Source organism: Miscanthus floridulus, chromosome 6, assembly GCF_019320115.1.
Source record: "Miscanthus floridulus cultivar M001 chromosome 6, ASM1932011v1, whole genome shotgun sequence".
Lineage (NCBI taxonomy): Eukaryota > Viridiplantae > Streptophyta > Magnoliopsida > Poales > Poaceae > Miscanthus > Miscanthus floridulus.
In genome coordinates, this window is record NC_089585.1 from 43,778,763 (window position 1) to 43,798,899 (window position 20,137).

Below are 20,137 nucleotides of genomic sequence, written 5' to 3' on the forward strand. Positions count from 1 at the left end.
GACTAGACTCTTGTAAAGTTGGCCTAGAGGTACCCAGAGGAGGCCCAGGTAAGTAAATGGCATTGTACCAGTTTTGTAGCCAAAGGTGTTTGCTAAATGCAAGGTAAGTTTAGCACTTGTATTTATTGGTACCAATTAAGGAGGGTTTTTTTTTTTGGAAATTGACATGGAGACCAGTTGAGTCTAAGAAGGATCGAAGCAAACCTTTCAAGTTGAACAGAACTCTGGCGTTTGTTGGTAAGATGAGGAGGGTATCATCTTGCATACTGAACAATGCAACGGGGAAATCTCCTCCAAAATCTTCACAAAGAAGGTGTTCAATGACTCCTAGGTGCCAGGCTTTGTTAACTATTGATTGAAGAAGATCAGCCGCTAGAACAAATCATAGGCGGAGCTAGCTAGGTGGACATGTGGTCCATGGACCACCCTAAAATTTAGTTCAAGTTTAAATTATAGTATAGCTCTCTAAAATTATGAAAATTATACTTGGACCACTCTATAATTTGGTTCTGCATCTAAAATGGACCACCCTTGCTCTATGCCACTGGAACAAATATGAGGGGGGTGAGAGTGGGTCTCCGTGTCTTACTCCTCTTTAACATTTGAAAGGTTTCCCTGGAATTCCATTTAACAAAATGGAGAAGCGCTAGAGCATTGTGGGTTCTAAATTATCCATAAATTTTAATACTTGTGCCTTGTAGTGTGATTGTAAATTGTAGATGAGCATCTAGATCTCCTAATGCTGAGAGATCCGAATAAAGGATCAGTGGATCATCATGCGTATACTCGTAGGGGTTATGAAGCTACGCATCAAGGCAGGCTGGCGGATATCGTTCGGTGACCAAATGCTTGCTTAGAAAAATGGATTGTGTTGGTACATGTGGGATTTGATATTCCGGTGATGCTGCCAACAAGTCTGCAGATCTCCGTAGTATGCTCTTGTCTTATCTTCTCCCAACAAGCTAGTATAATAGTAAAAAACAACAGGACCTCGTGGTGTAGAAGAAACAGTAGTTTGCAAACCACGTGCGCTCCATGCTCTGGCTGGACTGCTACATGTAACGATCTCTTTTGCCGACCCCGCAAAAATACGAAAACAACTGAGCACGCAATTAATTTACATGGCGACCATATCCCTCTGCCTCTATCTAGAGAGAGCCATCTAAAGCTCACTGAGATCAGTGATGCTAACAAGAAACCGGGGGGGTGTTCACTGTCAAGAGGGAAATATACCACCCTTGTGCAATCATGGATAATGAGGCTGCAAGTAGCAATCCGGCATTAAGACGGGAATTAAATTCGTATAATATTTGGGATCTTCTCGGGACCGCCATCTTTCGTTTGATGAGCTGGGCCAGAACCAGAAGTGTGTGCAAAAAAAAAAAAAAAATTCCTTCTTTGAACTCGTGTAACGTACTTTACCACATACAACTTTTTGTCTTGTATTATGATGCACAGCATTTTTATGCTTCTTTTGCTCCTATATTGCCAAATGATGAGAGGTACGTATAAAGAGCTCATTGGGAAAAAGAAAGGACGTTAAAAGAATAAAAGTGCAGTGCGTGGCGTATCTTCAACCCAGTCATAATTTGGTACATCGTCAAATTCCACGACAAGGACTTGTTTTCTGACAGAAAAAAAAACAGTTAATGACGTGGATTGATTAGTGTGTGTGGCTGTGACACGACTGGCACATGGGATCTACGCATCAGAGGGGCTGAATCTCATGTTCCACGCATAGGGGCATGTGGTCTGTTTGGTTTTTCTGTCTGACCTATCGACCTTTGCTTGTTACCATTTTGCCTTAATTATGATAGTATAGTCGTTTTTAATACCTACGCCTCTCCACCTATCTAATAGGATAGCTAGATGACATCTTTATACACTTAAAACATCTTCTCTAAATCCTTGTACTATAAAAACAAACAAACATGCCAACCTTCCTTCATTGCTCGTTGTCCAGCTAAATACACTCTGCATTCATTCTAAATTGTAAGTTGTTATAGCGTTATTAGATATATAGTTTTAATTATGTATCTAGACATAATATATATCGAGATACGCAATAAAAGCTACATATCATAAAAAAACCCGAACGACTTACAGTTTGTAACGAAAGGAGTATCTAGGTACGAGGGAGTACATATAAACTCACACGCTTGTTAGAAAACTCTAAACTCTCCGGTTTATCCTGAACACAATTCATTGATTTATTTGATTTCTTGCGTTTCCTAGGTAATGTCCGAAAGGATTTTAATTTACTACAGTTGGATATTCAAATGTGCTATGCATGCTATTATGCCATGCTACGCCGGTCACAGTCATCATGATTCACGGATGGGTTTATTTTAAAACAGTCAACTAGGTGCTCGTATTTTTCTGGATTTATTCTAGAATTTAACGGCGTTGTGCTTTCAGTAGTAGACGACGTTCCCGTCAACAGCGAGCATGTGGTGACTTCATCAATCTCGAGAGGTACCGGCACAGTTTTTCGGAGGTGCTCATAGAGGTAGTGTTTCATTGGAGTGAGTTTGCGTGCATGTTGAACGTCCTGTACTTGTGTAATTCGTAAAAAAAAACACCGAAGGCATTAGGAATTTAGCAGACAGAAACCATCCAAAAGCAAATGAGATTTTGAAAAAAGTGCATATATAGGAGTACACAATACTACGAAAACCCCTCCAATTACCAGCGTGTCTCTCGTGGAGCCCCAGGGGTGCACGTAACGACCAGGGCCCCTCGGTCTTCTGGGACCTTCCACGTGTCCCAGCGCCATGAATTCACTGCGCAGGAGAGCTGTGCCCACGCTTTTGTTGTTACGTGCCCCCGGTGAAACGTCCCACGCAAATTGGACACCCATCTTCTTCTTGGTGTGCCGTTTGTGTATATATATGTGTGTACGTATCCACGGACCCCAGCAGAGCCCAAGCAAAGGTCTTCACCCTTTTTCAGCCCACTCCACAGCGCAGGCGAGGCGAGGCACGCAACAAGCAGCCGCATTTCTCGCAGTTGCAGTGGTGATCTCTTTCTCTTTCTGTGTCTCCGCCTCGCTCTCCTCTCCCAAACAGAGAAAGCTAGTAAGGATGGGGAGAGCGCCGTGCTGCGAGAAGGTGGGGTTGAAGAAGGGGAGGTGGACTAAGGAGGAGGACGAGATCCTGGCGAGGTACATCAAAGAACATGGCGAAGGCTCATGGAGATCGCTGCCCAAGAATGCTGGTATGGATCGAACAACATACATATTCCTAATTGACTTGATTATTCAGAGGGAAAATTAAAAGGAAATTCTTGAGAAGTTGCAGATTAGTTATTTGTTTTTGCCAATAAGCTGAGAGTGATTTCTGACCAATCTTGCTCCTGCAGGGTTGCTGCGGTGCGGGAAGAGCTGCAGGCTGCGATGGATCAACTACCTGAGGGCGGATCTCAAGAGGGGGAACATCACGGAGGAGGAGGAGGAGATGATCACCAAGCTCCACGCCACGCTTGGCAACAGGTAGCCACTCATATCTATTCTGGCATTCGACTCCATCGGCTCTCTCCATCTTTCCGTTTGATTCCTGCATTTGAATAACTTTATCCACGCTGGGCCGCTTCAGAGTTCAGACTTCTTGTTCTTGCACAATAGTAGGAAAAATTCTGTGCTTTCTATGTCACCGTTGTTTGTGTCTGCTGTCGAGGCGAGAACTCGTGAAAACTGACAAAAGAAAACTGCAGAAACCCTTAAACATATATATGCTGCATGTTGCGATGAGAATTAGCTGATGAGACTGCAGAAACCAAACATGACATAGGCACTAAGGATAGTCATGTAGCAAATTAATATAAAACTACTTTGTTCTGATCAGTACCCCTGAATTCTAGCATGGAGCTCTGGTAGGAACCCGTGACTTGCATCTTTTCTGATGGAAGACTGCATGTAATAATTCAGAAAACATAAATTTGTCTTTACTTAGGTCCAATTCACTCGTTTATTTTTTGGTGCAAAGTGAAAACGATGTGCCAAGACAAGAGCCAAAGAAGATCTGTTCACTGTTAGTTACTTCCCCTCTACCCTCTTCCGCTGAAAAGAGAAGAAACAAAATGGTATAGGAAAAGAAAGTTGGTAAATTCATTCATTCATATAGGGCGTGATTGGTAGGCTGAATCGGGCCGTCCCCGTACCGTTTTGATGCCTGACCTCATTCATGTGGCGTGTTTGGTTGTCCTCCTCGTACCTTTCGTCTGTATCCTTTCATTCATCTGCCCTCCTTCATCCCGTACGACTTCGTCTTCTCAATTTCCACTTCTCTCTCCATACAGGATGCCTTGATTCAGGCATGGCACAGAGACCCATGTGTCATACACTCAAAACTCCTATCCATACATGCAACCAAATAAGATCTCATCTCATACTAGACCAACAATAAAGACAACCAAACACGACTGAGTGCACGATTTGAGCATGTATCTCACCATCCTAGACCGGCTCTCCATCTCGGCTCCCCCTCACCAAAGCAACCAATTACGCCCATATAGCCTGATTAGCTACTCTCTTTGTTTTAGAAAAAAAAATGAAATTGTGGTTGAAATATACAGTAGTTTTAGGGGGTGTTTGGCAGGGCTGCTCATGAGGGGTTCCTCCGGAGGAGCCAGAGCCGTTTTGTCCTCTAAAACGGTTTTGATTCCTTTGTTTTTCATTGAAAAACGGCTCCTCCGGCAAAACGTTTGGCAGGGCTCCTCTGGAAGAGCCGGAGCCGGGAAGAAGCCCTACCAAACAGGCCCGTAGAAAGCAGAGGTGCGCAAAACCAAGATTACTGCCTAATAAAAGTGCGAAGAGTTCACGGTTTTAGCAATGGCCCTGTTCGTCTTACCCCATATTCGGCATGTTCGGCTTCTTTTTTCAACCGGAACAATGTTTTTCTCTCACAACAATTCAGTCGGAACAGTGTTTTTCAGCCAAGTTTCAGACCAGCGAACAGGGCCAATGGCATGCCATGCTGTTCAGAACTAGTGCAGTGAGGTTTATTATTGGGTTGGGTCCAAGCATATCTGCTGTCCGGGAACGAAGTAGCATCTTTGAAACAGAAGAACCGACACCGTAGTGGATTTTCCTAAAGTCAAATTTAAAAAAGAAGAAGAAGAAGAAGAAGAAGCATCTTGTTGGCTAGAAACGTTGTCAAAACACGTGTCTGTGCAGACGGAGACGGAGGAGGAGCTAACCGATACTAGCCGCCTCTGGTTTCCTGATCAAGCAAGCAAGCAAGAACCTGGACGGTCATCACCTTTGTCAATGGGCACTTTGTCTTGTCATGTGGTTGAACGAAGTGGAGTGGAGTGTCTTGTTGGCCAGCGCCATCCATCCTCCTCATCTGTCGCTTTGCGCAGAGGTGAGGAGTGGCCGATTTTTTTCTGCATCCGCTGGCCCTCGTTGGCCTCGTGCGTAGGGAGGGGCGGAGGGCAGTGCCGCCATGGAAAAGGAGGAGGGCAACCACCCGAGGAGTCGAGGACGGCCCTATTCTCCGTACTTTTCATCGTCTCCATCGCCCATCGGTGAGTGTTGCCGTCGCGAACGAGACGCGAGCCCCGTCGGCGTCAGGCATTGTTTTCGGTGGCGACGCAACGCAACAGTGTTCGGCACACGCATTGAAAATGAACGAATGGGACGGGACCCCTGCACCTGCACTGGCGCTGACAAGACATGCACCGATGCAGGGCAGTCGTTCGCCACTTGCCACGCGGTCCGTCTCCCTCACACACGTGGTTTGATTTGTTTATTTTTTTTTTCACTCAAACTGTCAAACACACGATAAAAAAAGGTCAAAACTCAGAAGTAGAAAAGAATATTCCTTGTCCGGCACCCAAAATCAACACACGCGATAAGGCGTGCACGTATATTTGCTTGACAATTGATCCTCTGTTTCCGTCTCCTGGTGACCCCTTGCATTTGGACCGAGGTGGCACCCCAGCACGGTCCGTGTGTTCTTTGGACGCCGGAGTGGCCTGGGACCTCTCGTTTCTCACGTGGGACTAGACGTAGACGTACATGTCTCTCTCGGCCACCGTGACACACGCACACCACTTGTGGGCAGACATCGCCCAAAGTACGCCTCCCCCCGTCACTACACTGTGCGGGTATGAAACTGCCTGACCCTCTGCTTGCTTTGGAATCTCTCCGTCACAACAAGAATACACCTCTCCCTTTTTGAGACATGAAAAAAAAGTTTTTTCTTCAGATTTGCATCATATCATATCGATCATCTCAACTCTGAGGGCAACGTGCGCTCACACGGACCATATGAAAATGTGAGGCTTGGCAAACACTTGCGTTCCTCCTCGCTCGTCCCATGGTCCATGGATCGCAGGAATGAATAGCAGCTGCAGCAATCCGGCCAACGCAAACACACATGATGCATTTGCCCTGGACGACGCAGCTGCAAACGAGGCCCTCATTTCATTTATACACGCCGCGACTAGGGTTGTTGGATCACCAGCACGCGTATTGATTGCCACATGTGTCTGCCCCCCTGAACATTTTAATTTGCGGCCATGGCAGTGTGGCAGGCATGGACAGCCATGACCGGCAGCAGCCCTCTTGTGCAGCACATAATACTATCTCCTGTTCTCTGTATATACAATTGTACACTGTGGTAGTGCTAGTTAATTCTCTGAATCTCAAGTTTCCGTTCCTTTTTCTTTCTTTTTCTTCGCAGGTGGTCCCTGATCGCCGGTCATTTGCCCGGCCGAACAGACAACGAGATCAAAAACTACTGGAACTCGCACCTGAGCAGGCGGGCGGCCGACTTCCGCGACGGCGTCGTCGTCAACATCGACCTCAGCAGGCTGCCCGGCGGCGGCAAGCGGCGCGGCGGCCGGGCCAGCCGAGGCATCCTGGCCGCCGCAGCCAAGGAGAAGAAGGCGAAGGGGAACGGGAAGGGGAAGGGGAAGGGGAAGGACGACAAGGGCAAGAACAATGTCGCAGAAGCGGAGCAGCTCAAGGAGGAGGACGCCAACGTCTCAACTACGCCGAGGCCTGAGTCTGACTGCGCCACCGCCGCCCAGAGCGAGGAGCAAGCGCAGGCCAGCGCTAGCGGCCTGACCTCCGATGGGCCCGAGGAGGACCTGCTGGCTCTGAGCGAGGAGATGGTGAGTGCGCTACTGGCGGCCCCGGGAAGCCCAAAGCTGGAGGTGGGCTCGTGCATGGACAGTGACAGTGGCCCGTCCGGGGACAGTGGCTGTGGGTCCGGTGGGCCTTCTGGCGACGTGGCCCATGAGCTGGACCTGGGCCTGGACGACAAGGCCATCATGGACTGGGACTTGATGGGGCTGGACATCTCGGCCGCCGATGACATGTGGGACACGCTGTTGTGGGACTACGACGACGAAACGTTGGTCCCGGAACAGGGGCACCAGCAGCAGCAGCAGCAGGACGAGGTGATGTCAGACCTCTTCTTCCTGGACAATCTCTAGGAAGGAGGACCGATCGAGGAGGCGACTCTGTGCATCTTTAGCATGGGCATGGCTGCTGTGATGTGCTTAAGCTTTTCGATTTGATCCAGTACTAGTAGTAGGTTTTGGGTGTGTTCAGTTCAGAGGTGAGTGAGGTCTGAGTTAAGGGGAGTGCTGCAGTGACATTTCTGTCTGCTGGCCTGGTCTCATGAACCCGTAAAATGGAAAGAATGTAGAAAAATAAGCGGTAGAATGGCACATTCGCAAGGATGGCCTGAGGTGAACATGACCTAATCCGCACGCAATATTAGTTGGGATTTTGGAGACCTTTCAGCATTAGAGCCTGTATAACATCTGCAAATGGAGAAAGCCAAAAAATAAATAAAATTGGCTGCTGGGATTGGCATTGTCAGCTAACCCCTGAGTACATCATCTTTTTTTTTTTTTTTTTGAAACACAAGAGCTTTATTAATTCACGTCATGATTACAGTTTTACAATCGCAGAGAGCTTAACTCCCTGAGCCAGTCTGGGAATGTTTCCTATCGGAATTTGATAGTACAAGTTGCCATCGCCGCATAGCTACGTGCAACAGCATTGGCTTCACGCTGAACAAAACAACTTTAATAAACGATAAAAAAGTTCTTCCCAGCTCCAACTCCTACAATCTTCTGTGCAAAGAATCCAGTACTTCGAACACAACATACAGCCTAGTGCTCAACGAAAGCTGAAGCAACAGTTCAAACTATTATGTCTGAACCCTACATAATCAGTGCAGTTACGGTAGCAGAGTTTGACGCAGCTCGTTCCTATCTGTCAGTATGGTCGAGTGTATGTTGAGAAGCGAAGTTTTTTTTTTCACGAACACGACTATACACCGTTTTTTCATTAAGAGGAAACTTAAGAAGGGAACAAACTGTAAACAAAAGAAATTAAGTGGTGGAATTACTCATTCTTGATCACCGTTTACAAACTAGGGTGGAGCCATTATCATTGTTGAATTTGGGAGAACTGTGGTATTCTGATTACAACCAACCAACAACATGACAGGGAAATGCTAATGAAATCCTGCAGTGAAAGAAGAGAGACAATTTCACTTGATTTTGGACCTTTCAAAGGAACGCCTAGCAGCGGTGAAGCTAGATCAAACAGTTTTCAGCAAGTTCTGGGGACTCTGACTGTTTGGCTGGATTTCTCAAACTAGCACATACTTCAGAACACAATGCTCCACAGCCTAATGTTCTAATCTCCTGGTTCCTACTAATGTTCATCTTTGTGCATACTTTAGAATCAACAAGCTTGGCATGGACTACCCATTATCATTCGTGAATCGTGAAACAGGGTGAACACAGGTTACAACTGACAAATATGATCCATGATCAGTGGTGGAGGCAGAAATAATTTTTAGGTGTGGCGCGGTTTATAAAGATCAAACATGTATAATGTAACTATGCAAAGGCTCATGAGAACTTATTTAAATATATATGACTTTGTGTTCAGCAAATATAGTTGAAATCCGAAAGTAGAGCATTGGCATTTAACATACCTCACTAAATGAAGATTACCTAGCAGGCCAGCATGTATCATATATATAATACTACATATATTTGATATTTTCTACAGATTCTAGGTATGGCAGCTGCAGGGCTTGCCAAATAGCTGGCTCTGCTCATGTCCATGATGAACACAGGAATGTATGTGTTTTGTCTTGGGAAGTATTTCTGGAATTTATCAAACAGTGGAAAATTTAATAAAACTCAAACTTCTCAGGCAATGGATATTCATCCGTCAAATGCTTCGTACTAAACTTTCCTAATCAGTCTAGCCAGTTCATCTCACGCAATCAAATCATCATACAATCCAGAACATAATGTGTGCACATAATTCAGAATTGATAAGGATGGAATGAACTACCATTATCATTCGTGATTCATGAAACAGGGAGGACTCGAGCATTCGTTATAACTGACAATGCCATTCATGATGAACACAGGAACATATGTGTTGGAAAATACTTCTAAAGTGTTTTACTAATCGGTCTAGTCGTCAGTTCATCTCCCACAATAAAATTTAGCACAGAATTCAGACCCAAGATGCTTTTGCCCATCTTTCAGAATGAACGTGCTTGTCATGGACTACCCATTATTATTTATGGAGCAGGGAGAACTGTAACATTCTTCGGATTATAATTGACAACACATGAACATATATGTATTAGAAAATACATCTGAAATTGTTGAGGTAAATGCTATTTCACCTCAGAGTTCTCAGCACATCAGCCTACATAAATGTTTGCAATCGAAACAACAAAGCAACACACGCAGGGGTCAACATTGCCACCTAGGCCATATTCATTCGCTGAACTTTTCATACAAGATTTCTAAAGGCCAAAGCAGTCTCATCAGCTCATCACACAATCTAATTTGCACAGAATTCAGCACGGAAATATTTCTGGCACCTTAATCAGCTCAAAGAACAACACAATGTAGTCTGCTACTATGCTGGATGAATGTTGCAGCAACAGTTTAAACTACAACACTCTACACGCCATCTAGTTCAGTTCAGTAGTCATTATTCAGTAATCAGTGCGGTTTCGATCACTTAGCTTACCAGGGTTTGCTGGTTGGGAGTCTTCTTGGATCTTTTCCCTTTCCTCCTCTTCCCTCCCCCCTTTCTCTTCTGGGCAACAGCAGATTCATCAGCCTCGGTTGCGGTTACCTTCGTCGCCGGCACCATGCTACATCTGTTCTCACCGTCTGCAACCGCGGGCATACTCGGTTTGATCCCCTGGGCTAGACTTCCACCGGAGTCGCAGCCCTTGTTGCTGGAGGCTCGGATCGACGAGGCGCAGCCCTCACCAACGTTGAGCTCGCCGAAGACCTTCCTCCTCTGGTCATCCACGGGCCGGACTCGCCGCGACGGCCCAGTCCCTTCCCCGGCACACTTCCTCTTGCTCCCGCCCCACGCGCTGTGGCTAACCGTCGGCGGCGGCAGCGGCGTCGAGGAAGCAGCGCGCCGCCCCTTCGGGTGCGGCGTCCGTCCCGCGCCCGCCGCGTCCCGGTCCGGCGGCGCGCCGCGCGCTGGCGTCGCCCCGTGCGCCGCGACGGCCCCCTTGCTCGTGGCCGTAGCGGTCGCGTGCTTCTGGCTGCGGCGAGGGCGCGGGCGCGGGGCGGTGCGGAGGTGGAGATCCAGCTCGCGGTCGCGCGCACGCCAGTCGACGCCCTTCTCGGCCAGCACCACCTCCCGCGGCCGCGCCGCGCCGAACGGGTCCGCCTTGATCTGCTCCCTCTCCGTCTCCCACCGCCGCTGCTCCACCTCCCGCGGCCGCGCCCCGCCGAACGGGTCCGCCTTGATCTGCTCCCTCTCTGTCTCCCACCGCCGCTGCTCCTCCTCCTGCTGCTGCTCCCGCTCCTCACGCTCGACCTCGTCGGCCCAGGAGAAGCCGAACCGGATCGCGGGCTTGGCGCCGCCGCGGTCGCTGCCCGTGTTCTCCATCGCTTTCCTTTCCTCTCTCTCTCTGAACCTGTGCGCGTGGGCTGCAACTGGTGCTTTCAAGTTTCGAAATGGGGTGCGGGTGGTGGGGTGGGGCCTGGCGTGTAACGGTCGGCAACTGCACGGGCGCGCTGCACACGATCTGCATTGCGACTACAAAAGCATTATTACAGATTGGTCACGCCATTCAAATTTAAAATTTCTTTTGCAGATCTAATTACACATACAACTTATTCTCTGATACTGGCACCACACCAGAGGGTCAGGTTAGTAGACTAGATAATCCAACGGAGATAGGATAACAATAATAATGAAACGTCATCCAAGATCAATCGAGTCAGAATATATACAAAGGGAAAACAACATTACGTTGTTGAGGAAAATCTCTTGAATTGTTGATTGATTCCAAATTCAATGAGGACAAGCAATTGGATTATGAACTTCAAAGACCGAAATGGCATACATTCTCTAGGTGACTGGGAAGCATGCAGTCGGGAAACAAGGATGATAACCGTTGCAATTGCAATCTGCATCGTCTTGGCCCAAAAAAAATTCTTCGAAGTACAACAAGATCACGTTCGGTACAGAGATACGCTCAATCACGCGAATTCTTGATCAACCCATAAATTGGCACCGACAACACGATGAGTGGATATGCCATAAGTGTTGCCGTCCAAAGAGCAGCGCCGCTCGGTGGTCAGAAACTCAAGATGCGGGAGCACTTGCGCTTGAACCACCTGAGACCCCGGCGGAGCGACTCCTTCACCTTGCCCTTCACGGCGTACGCCTTGTAGCCCGCCACCCGCCGCCGCCGCTTCATCTCGGGGTCGCCAAAGCAACCCATGCGCACCCCACGCACTCCGCAGCGCCGTCTTCCCGTGACCTGCGGCGGGGCGGAGGGGGCCGGCGCCGGCAGCGCCATGGCAAGCTGCTGCCACGGGTGCTGCGGCGGGGTGGTGGCAACGATGCGGTAGTGTAGATCTCCCGAGGAAAGGGCCTCTTGGGGAAGGAGGTGGAAGGATCGGGTGAGGTGGATGGCCGGAAGAGCGGTGGTGGAGGATGACCAAGGAGAAAAAGGTGGAGGCGAGCACAGAATATGGAGGGAGGAGAAACGTGGGCTCGGACTACGTCGCTTAAATTTTTTTAAAAAAAACTATTTTTAGGTCTTTGGTTGTAGAAAAAAACTCGCGAAATATTTGGCCTAAGCTAAATTGGGGCCATGTTCAAATGAGGCCTAAAAGACCATGCCAAAAATTGGTAGGACTTGTATTTCTGACATGTGGGGCCCATAGGTGGCTAAGTTTTTAAGCTCTAAATCATGGTCAATATTGGTCTTATTTGTAGATTTAATTGTGATGTGATATAGTAATAGTGAAATCAGATCACCAATCGCATACCCTGTTTAGAAGATATTTTCTTTACAAATTCAAAACAAAACATATAGAGTATTAGTTGAGGAAAAATCCTTACATGGAATTGGCATAAATCTACTCTTGTCTATCACCTCCAAAACATGATTCTCATATATGTCATTTATGTTATAATCCCTTCTTTACTAAGATAATTACTTGAGTAAGCATATAAACATCTCATTGTCAGTGCTACTCCTACTAACCATACCCAAATTGCAGAGGTGATTAACATTCGGCGAGTGAGTAATTAAGTAGGTGATCGAGGAATAGGTCATAGGCGTAGAGTGCTATTATTTTAGTGGTAAACGATGTTCCAGTCAAGGCGTAATATCGAGATCTACTTGTCCAGTCCATCTTTTTGGAGGTGCTCGTTTCGTCGATCTCGAGATCGACGAATCTAGTCTAGCCTTTCAAAAGTGCTCATAGACCTAGACTGTGTGTGTATCCACAGGTTAAGTGTGCGTGCATGTATATGATTATGATGTCATCATTTGTAGTGTCGTAAAAAGAAAAAACCTTCAATTTGTTTGGTTAGACCAAATTAAATTTATTTGGTTTGAACCTTAAGGATACATTATGAGGTAGTTTGGTTCCCAAGCCAGGCATGCAAGTGTATGATCACAGTTCCGCAGTGACCAAATTAAGACAGGCATATAGATATCCATATGAACCAACATCTTGTGAAGACGTAATACTAAATAAACAATAAATACGAAAGGGTATGTAGCCTAGCTGTTACAAAAGTCTCGGTAGCACCTCAAGTTTTGGGTTCAACTCTCCGTGTAAGCAAATTTTTCTAGGATTTAACGGACGTTATGCGATAATAATCACCCACCGCAAGCATATATATATATATATATATATATATATATATATATATATATATAAACCATATATACCTCGTCGGCTCGTCCGCAGATATACCTTTAATTACATCAACGGCTCATGGGCCGGAAGTGTTTTTATTTACAGTCCAAACCATATAGACAGTGTCGGCCGCATGTACCGTCCAACCCATATAGAGAAAATTCTCTCACTGTCACTAAAAAATATAGCACTTCCTTCGTTGCGTTGCTAAGCTTGGCCTCTTGCTCTTGCGTTGCAGCTTGGAAGCCGGCCCTGCTGCTTCACTGCTTCAGCCGCGGGGGCCATGTGACCAGGTTGTTGCCGCCGCGGCCAGACGACGCTTTGGTGCACCCCGGCAGGTAGTAGACGGATGGATAACAGAGATAAATGGTGGGTCCCAGCTGTCAGCGACTATAAGTTAATTTGTTTTAACGGAAATGGCAACGAAAGAAACACAAAAAAGTATTTGATGGCGGTGAAGGAAATTTGAAAATTTTGATGGCAACGAAGGAAGTGTTATAATTTTTAGAGGCAACGAGGGAATTGCCTCGACCATATATGAGACGCTCTGAGCACACTGTCGCACGCGGGGAAGCAAGCAAAGCGAAGTCCGGCATGCCTACCTCCATCCAGGCTCTCCAGTCCCGTCGCCCGCCCACAGGCCGCAGGTGTGGGCATGTGGCTCCGTTGGTTTTGTTGCTATTGCTACGCGGGGAACCACCAACACCAACCCGGCAACCCCAGCGCCAGCGAGCCGGAAGGCCACGCGGCACCGACCAACTGCGAATTGGTCAGCCTCTGCCTGCCTCGGTGACGTGCCGCCGCGGAATTCTCACCTCTCCTCGCGGCTCCCCCCAGGATGCTCTGTCCTCGAGATCCTTAAACGCAAAGAAACCGGGCGCTATTTATGCTCGCGCGGTCGCGCCCCACAAAGATGCCGCCGCCGCCGCCGCAGGAGCAGCCGCAGCCGCGCTCGCCTCAAGAGCGCCGCCCAAGTCGTCCCCGTCCCACCGGCGGCATGTACTACTCCGACGACATGGAGGCGTTCTACGACGCCTGGGTGGGCCGGGAGGAGCAGATCGTGGCCGACCTCACGGCGGCGCTCGCGCTCCCGCCCCGGCGCCGGAGCGACGCGCTGGCGCCGCTCGTGGACGCCGCCGTCGCGCACGTCGCCGCCTACTACGAGCACAAGTCCCGGCTGGCCGACCGCGACGTCGTGGCCGCGCTGGACCCGCGCTGGCTCAACCCGCTCGAGCGCACCTTCCTGTGGGCCTGGGGATGGAAGCCGGCGCTCATGTTCCGCTTCGTGGAGACCGGCGGCGTCGGCGCGGGGATCGGCGTGGGACCCGAGCAGCGGCGCGCGCTGGAGGAGCTCCGCGCCGCCACGGCGGCCGCGGAGCGGGAGGTGGACCTGCAGGTGGCGACCGTGCAGGAGTCGCTGGCGGGGCCACGGGTGCTGGCCGCGCTGCGCAGGCAGCCCCCGCGGAACGGCGAGGCGGACGAGGCCGTCGCCGCCGTCGGGCGCTCGCTGCGCGTGCTGCTGGCCGCGGCCGACGCGCTAAGGGACCGCACGCTGCGCGCCGTCGCCGGGCTGCTCGCGCCGGACCAGGCCGGCGCGGTCGTCGCGGCCATGCTTAGGTTCCACCTCGGCGTCCGCCGCGCGGGCCGCGACTGGACGTCCGGCCACGGCGGCCAGCGGCGCGTCTAGTGGCGAGCCAGCGCCGTACCCCAATATGCATCAGAAATTCAGAACGGGACTACTTTTTACGTTACGTGCATGGGATGTCAGCGTATGTGTCCGTCCAACAAATGTTTTCCTTCACCACCACCATGTCATGGTCCAGCGTCATCGTGTTCGTGTGTCGGTCATGGTCATGGTCGTCGTCTAAGTCTTGTTTGGAGTCTGTTCGGTTGGCATGCCGCATGCCTCAATCCGGTCGGGTCGCACGTTCTCTCCGTTGAAGCGAACTAACGGCTATCATCAACGAAAGTCCAGTGAGTTCGTGTCCTCAAGCTGCATAAGCTGTAGAGCCTGTTCTCTTTGCTACCAAGCAGCTTAGCCGCTTTGCCTGGCGCACGAAGCATTCTTCATTTTGGATGCGGCTGGGATTGCTGAGTGGCGTGTTTGCTGCCTGGGAGGTTTGGAAGCAAATAACCCTTAAATATAGAGTTTGGCCTGACAAAACAAAAATTTAATGACAAAGTCTATTTTTTTTATCATACATGGACTTTCTATGGTCTAAGTCCATGTATCCCATAAGGTAGTTGTATACTTACGTCCCCTCCTCTAATGTGTTCAGTTTCGTCTCAGTGCCATGGATCAGTCCGAAGCTTTCTCAACCTAGGAAGGCATCAACTTGGCTGCATGAAGGCGTGGCCATTCCAACTCAGATAATCAGATCTGTCACTGCTTTGAACCTAACGTCTAGTCCCTTCTTTATATATACTGGATTGAGTTTGACATAAGTCAAACCACAGCAAATTTATAGGAAAAATATTAACATCTACATCCTCAAATGGGTAAATATAAAAATAAATTTCACAAGATATCTAATAATGCTCATTTGACATTGTTTCTATAGACTTGATCAAGCTTATGAAAGTTTAACTTAACACAACTCAAATCAAAATACAATATATTTCAGGATGGAGTGAGTCATTTAAAATTTCGTGTCCTAATAGGTCAGTCCATGGTCTTCTAGGACGAGGCAGGTATCAATCTGAGCCGTGTCTGTTTGAACATGGTCTTCTATCATCGAAGGCCGAACATGAGAAGCAGAGGGCAAGGGTAGAGCAGTGGAGGGTCGCGGCGGTGATAGATCACTAGTAAGTCAACGCCAGTTATCAGTGTGCTTCTTCTTGGAGCCGTGAACTTAGAAGTTATCATGCCTTCTCAGTTACTCCCTCATTCTAGGAAAGAATGTAATTATGAGGTCTGCACCAGTGAAAGTAGCTCAAGTTTGACCAAATTTATAGTAAATAATATTAGCATTTATGTCTCCAAATAAAATTATGATAAAAATATATTCTATGACTAATTTAATGGTACTTATTTTGTATCATGAATGTTAGCGTCTTTATATATAAATTTAGTCAAAGTTCAAACTGTTTGATTTTTCAAAATGTGAGAATTGCATTCTTTTATGGATGGAGGGAGTATATGATAGCTGTGGATAATGATTTTTTGTCTATCCGGTGGCGGTGTGTCGGTTTCATGGTAAAACATTCAACTAACTAGCTGATGGAGTAACTTTTGTTACTGGTTAGAACATTTTGTTCTGCTCTTGCTGTAATTAGTGCGAAGATGATTTTTTTTAAGAAGTCTAGGGGGGAGAGCATCCCCCACCTGATTGATTGATTATCGGTGGCTCTAAAATAGCCAAATAAGTTACAAAAGCGTTCGTATCATATCAGACGCTAAGTTTACATTGCGTTACTTATTACGAAACACCAGGAGGCTGCTATTGCCCTGTCGTCAGGAGTTCACAATAACGACCAAATTCCATGTTAACATCTCCATTTATTTTTCTTTTGCCTTTTATTTCTTTCTTTTCCACGTTGAGGCAAACTTTTTTTGAAGAATCAGCAGGGAAGCCCCTACCTATATTTTTCATTTTCATTAGCAAAGAGGCAAAAACAGCACAGATACAAAAGTACAGGAGGGAGAGGAGGGGGGGCAACAGAGGAGAGGGAACAGAGAGGGTAAAGGAGGAAACTAAAACTTAACTACAACTAAAACAACAACTACTACAACAGCAGCTACAACTAGAAATACAAGGCAACTAGGCCCAAAAGCAAAAAAGGAGAGCATTAGGAGTAACTGTCTCGCCATAGCATAAGTTGTGCCCTCTTCTCAAGTTTAGCTTTGATACACACCAGGCTAAGCTCCTCCTTGAACATTCTCTTCCAGTTTGACAAGCTGCAATTTCCATGATCAAAGATGATGGCATTCCTAGTCCTCCATATGATCCAACAAGCTGTAATCATGAGCTCCCTGAAGATGGAGTGACCAAACAATGTTCTGGCTTCAATAATCATATCCAGGGGATCTAGATTGTCATTCCAATAGATGTGCATGGAGTTCCAACAATCCTGACTGTGAAGAAAAGATGAAAAAGAGTTTCTTCACAGCGACTATTGCAAAGTACACAATTATAATCATCCAAAATTCTGTTTTTCCTTCTCAAAATATTTCAAGTGTTTAGTCTATCTCTCAACAACAGCCAGAAGAAAAATTTATACTTCCCTAGATTGCTTGAAGTCCATAGCCATTTGAAGAGAGAAGAAGCTTTCACTATACCTCTTAATTTTTTATAGGCTCTGCTAGAACTGAAAAAATCACCCCAAGGGTATTTCCATATATCATTTATATCCGATTCCAAGTTACTATTTTGTAGTGTATTTTGCAGGTCACTGAGCTGAGAAACTGCTTGGCTGGAGAGGTAAAGGCTGAAAATTCTGTCTATCTCCTGATTTCTGAGGTGCAGAAGAGAGGACTTAGGCCTTTTGACAAAGGAGAAGAGCTAGGAAAACATCACTTTCAGAGCATTGCCAGACCAATCTTCTAGCCAAAACAGAACTATGTTTTCTTTCTTTGGTATGCAGATAGAAATGTATCTGAACTTGTCAAAGAGTTTTAGAATGTCCTTCCACCAAAAGGATCCAGATGGGCTCCTTGCTTGAGGTGGAGTTTGAGAATTGCCATAAAGTTTGGTCCAAGTTAGGGTGACCCAGGGGAGATCAGCTGAATTGTAGAACTTATCCAGATATTTTAAGAGTAGAGCAGTGTTCTGGGTTTTTAGATCAATTATGCCAAGTCCACCTTCTTTCTTTGGTCTACAAGCTGTCTCCCAAGCAGCAAGACAGTTATCTTTTCTATTTATCTCACCTCCACTCCATAGGCATTTCTTTCTGTAGCTGTCAATTTGCTTGATGATCTGAGGGGGGAGCTGCAAAGTGCACATGTAGAAAGTTGGCAATGCTGTCATTACTGAGTTAACCAAAATCAATCTACCATAATAAGATAAAAAATTGCTAACAACAGATAGCCTATTTTCAATTCTTGTCATCATTGGTGAGAAATCTTGCAGTGTTGGCTTTGTGGTGCCCGAAGGTAATCCCAGATAAGTAAATGGCATTGATCCAACTGCACAGCCAAAAGTATTTGCTAGATGAACTGTTTTACTTTCTGAGATATTAATTGGCACCAGAAATGATTTATTGAAATTGACATGTAACCCTGTGGAGTCAGAGAAGGATCTAAGCAGTCCCTTTAGATTGAAAAGAATTCTACCATCAGCAGGGAGGATAAGCAGTGTACATCTGCATACTGGACTATTGGGAAGTCACCCCCAAAAGCATCACTGATAGGATGTTTCAGCACACCAATATTACAAGCTTTGTTCACTATGGATTGTAGCAGATCAGCTGCTAGGACAAAAAGCAAAGGGGATAAGGGATCCCCCTGTCTCACCCCTCTTCTGCATGTGAAAGGTTTGCCTGGTATTCCATTCAGTAGAACTGAAGAATCTCCTGAGCATAAAATGTTTCTAACCCAATTTACCCATTTATCAGAGAAGCCTTTATATTTTAGCACCTGTAAGATGACTTCATGTTCCACCCTATCAAAAGCCTTTTCAAAATCTAGTTTAAGAATAATAATTTCCTTTTTTGAGTGCTGGCAAATGTGTAGAAATTGAAATGCCCAAGCTAGGCAATCTTGTATGGTCCTCCCTCTGATAAACCCATACCGATTTGCTTGTACCAACTTCAGAATAATTGTTTGGAGTCTTGATGAAAGAATCTTTGTGATGCTTTTTAGAGAATAATTGAGTAAAGAGATGGGCCTGTAGTCATCTACACTTTCAGGGTTTGATTTTTTTGGTATAAGTGCAATGTGAGAAGAGTTGATGCTTCTCATATCCAGGTCTATGCTGCAGAAATCCCTGAAAAGTCTCAAAAAATCATTTTTGATAATATCCCAGCAATTCTTAATGAAGCATCCATTAAATCCATCAGGCCCAGGAGCATGGTTATTGGGCAGATTTTTAATGGTGGAAGTGATCTCATCCTCAGTAAAGTCACTGTCCAAATTTAACTGTTCCATTGGCAGGGCAGTGATTAAGGAAGGCAGATCATAGTATATTTGGGTGAAATCAGTAACCCCCATTCTCTTCCTAAAGCTATCCCACAGAATTTGAGCCTTCTGATAAAAATGATTGAGTCACCAGGGATGGTTAGGCAAGTGATAAAATTCTTTTTGTGGGATATAGTTGCCATGTTGTGAAAGAAGGATGTATTCTCATCACCCAGATTGACCCATCTGATGGTGTTTCTTTGTTTCCAAAAAAATATTCTAGATTCAGTTAATGTAGACAAATGATCTTTGACTAAGCCTCTGAATCTTTTCTCAAGGGTTGACAGTGGTCTTTGATCCTCCAACCCATCAAGAAGGAGTAGAACCCAATTACAATTGTGAATGAGCATGCTGAGCTTGGACAGGCTTTTGCTCCATTGTCTAAGCCCTGCCCTGACTTGCTTGAATTTGGCTAAGATGTTCCTTGCTGCATTACCAAAGACAGGTGAATTGTGCCCATGTGTAGCAACAGTTTCCTTGAAGCCTGGATGCTGAAGCCAAAAATTCTCAAATCTGAAGGTATTAGCTTTGGGAATGGAGCTATCAATGTGTATGACAAAAGGAATATGATCAGAAATGGGCCTGGAAAGAGATTGAACCACTATTGCTGGGTAAGACATATTCCAGGCTGCATTGGTGAAGACCCAATCCAATTTTATCAATAGAGGATCAGACTGCATGTTGCTCCAAGTGTAGTTCCTGCCATTGAAAGGTAAATCTACAATATCCAACCCAATGATACAGTCATTGAACATTTACATTTCAGCAAAATCACCACCTGGCTTCTGTTCTCAGCAGATCTGATCAGGTTGAAGTCTCCTGCTAAAATCC

General features: G+C 46.6%; 3 protein-coding genes across 3 annotated transcripts; 2 read left to right on the forward strand and 1 right to left on the reverse strand.

The window, feature by feature from the left end:
* The first annotated feature begins 2,922 nt into the window (after positions 1-2,922).
* LOC136458174 (transcription factor MYB4-like) lies at positions 2,923-7,839 on the forward strand. The gene is made up of 3 exons (XM_066458156.1): positions 2,923-3,216; positions 3,361-3,490; positions 6,687-7,839. The coding sequence occupies exons 1-3, from the start codon at positions 3,084-3,086 to the stop codon at positions 7,441-7,443; spliced, it is 1,020 nt and encodes a 339-aa protein (XP_066314253.1). The 5' UTR covers positions 2,923-3,083; the 3' UTR covers positions 7,444-7,839.
* A 411-nt stretch (positions 7,840-8,250) lies between these two features.
* On the reverse strand, positions 8,251-10,932 carry LOC136458175 (uncharacterized). Its single transcript, XM_066458157.1, has one exon. It carries the CDS (start codon positions 10,913-10,915, stop codon positions 10,022-10,024), a length of 894 nt encoding a protein of 297 aa, XP_066314254.1. The 5' UTR covers positions 10,916-10,932; the 3' UTR covers positions 8,251-10,021.
* A 2,815-nt stretch (positions 10,933-13,747) lies between these two features.
* LOC136458176 (protein DOG1-like 4) lies at positions 13,748-15,527 on the forward strand. The gene has a single exon (XM_066458158.1). It carries the CDS (start codon positions 14,078-14,080, stop codon positions 14,876-14,878), a length of 801 nt encoding a protein of 266 aa, XP_066314255.1. The 5' UTR covers positions 13,748-14,077; the 3' UTR covers positions 14,879-15,527.
* Positions 15,528-20,137: the final 4,610 nt, after the last annotated feature.